The sequence below is a fragment of the Penaeus monodon genome, chromosome 15 (genome assembly GCF_015228065.2).
Source record: "Penaeus monodon isolate SGIC_2016 chromosome 15, NSTDA_Pmon_1, whole genome shotgun sequence".
Taxonomy (NCBI): domain Eukaryota; kingdom Metazoa; phylum Arthropoda; class Malacostraca; order Decapoda; family Penaeidae; genus Penaeus; species Penaeus monodon.
The window spans coordinates 39093567-39095192 of NC_051400.1; the positions used below are offsets into that span (position 1 = coordinate 39093567).

At 37.1% G+C, this 1626-nt stretch overlaps 1 protein-coding gene across 1 annotated transcript in view; it reads right to left on the bottom strand.

The window, feature by feature from the left end:
• LOC119582031 (spectrin beta chain, non-erythrocytic 2-like) overlaps positions 1-1626 on the bottom strand; it is a gene marked incomplete at its 5' end in the record, with an annotated part of 75134 nt that overhangs the window by 14677 nt on the left and 58831 nt on the right. Inside the window, 2 exon segments of the mRNA XM_037930241.1 lie at positions 23-153; positions 1421-1513. Of these exon segments, the coding sequence (XP_037786169.1) occupies positions 23-153; positions 1421-1513 (224 nt within the window).

Below are 1626 nucleotides of genomic sequence, written 5' to 3' on the forward strand. Positions count from 1 at the left end.
CCCACATGCAGCATGCACTTACCAGCACCTCTGTTAGAAGGACTCGCCCGGAACAGTTCCTGGCGAAGACTGTTACCTCTCTTTAGGCTGCTGAGGCTGGTCTGTGATCCTGATCTCGGAAGTCCTCCTCCATCTGGCACCTCCAGCGCTTTCCTGTTGGATTTCATTATTGTTACCCAAAGAGTGTGTTCTTCTGTGCATCTATGCTTCACCAAGATCATCCATTACTTGTACCTCTTATTAGATGTGTATGTATATATTAAGGGGAACAATTACTCCTTGTATAAGTATGGGGTATGCAAATTTATTTTTAAAGTGTTTACATTGCATTTTTTTAGACTTCAGCAGCACTGTTGATGGCATACATTTTTTAAAAATTCTGGTGAAGCATAGATCCAAAGACAGAATTAAAGTTCTTTAAACAATAAGGGATGTTTATACTTATAGTTTTGAATGATATGTCTGTTGTATGACTTGTTTGATTATTAGTATAATTAAATCACTGTTATGGTATTTTCCAAATTCTGCTTTTTTGTTAGTCACATTGCTGTGTGCTACATAAAGGACACTGTGCAAAATGCATTCTTTTAATCATTGTTGGTTTAATTGTTTATTAAATGCTTTTTGTTTTTAATGATTCCCCTTCACCAAGCAAGTACAAAAATACAAGATATGTATTTATTCACTTATTCTGTCCCATGCTCCCTTTTACAAAGTAAATGAAAAAAGGAAGAATTACACCACCACCATTAACTCCTTTACATAGACATACATGAAAGGTTATACCCAGCAACCACCATGAGTGAACTAAATGATGCAAAACAGACATTCAAAAATGCTTCTTTTTTATTAAAGGCCTTTTTCATCACTTACCAAAAGGCCTTCTATTCTGGCTATTAAAACCTGCAAAATGCATGTCAAAAGTCTTTCAAGTGCAAGTCAAAGACTGTGATGCTTGATTACATGATATAAGCAATGTTTGTTCATTCTTCCTTTCAATAAAAACCTATCACATTGTAATCAACAATACACAATTCCTTACAACTTAAGCTCAAGGACAATTTTGCCTAATATGTATTTAAGAACATACAATATTTTTTTCATATAGTTGAAGAACCTTATGTTGTATGCAAATGTTCAACCCTGCTTTACATAAACATGAATTTATTTAAACAAAACAGTCAGTATAGTGTCTGTCCACATCTCTAAAAGAAAAGAGAAAAAAATAGGTTGGTTTGCATATGTCCCATAAGTTTCCGTTCATGATGCACTATAGCACTATACCCCATGTTGGCCACTTTTTAAACACGAAGCGTTGTTTATCAAACATCAAAAATTCTCAGAAGCTGTGCCGATGCGAGGCCAGACCAGGTGCTCCAGGCATGATTTTTTGTCTTTTAATCGATTAGTGCATCTGTACCTTACAAAAACCTCTCCCAGAGAACTTGAGCGCATCCGGTACCTTGGGTGACCCTCAGGAGTGCTCGCGGTCTCAGCTTCCTCAGAGCTGGAACTGTGTGGGTGGTGCAAGGTCAAGTGAGGTCAAAGGTTAAGTTAGGTCACAGGTGCAGATAGAGGTCAGGGAAACATGCATGAGGTTTGAGGAGAAATATTACTGAATCAGGC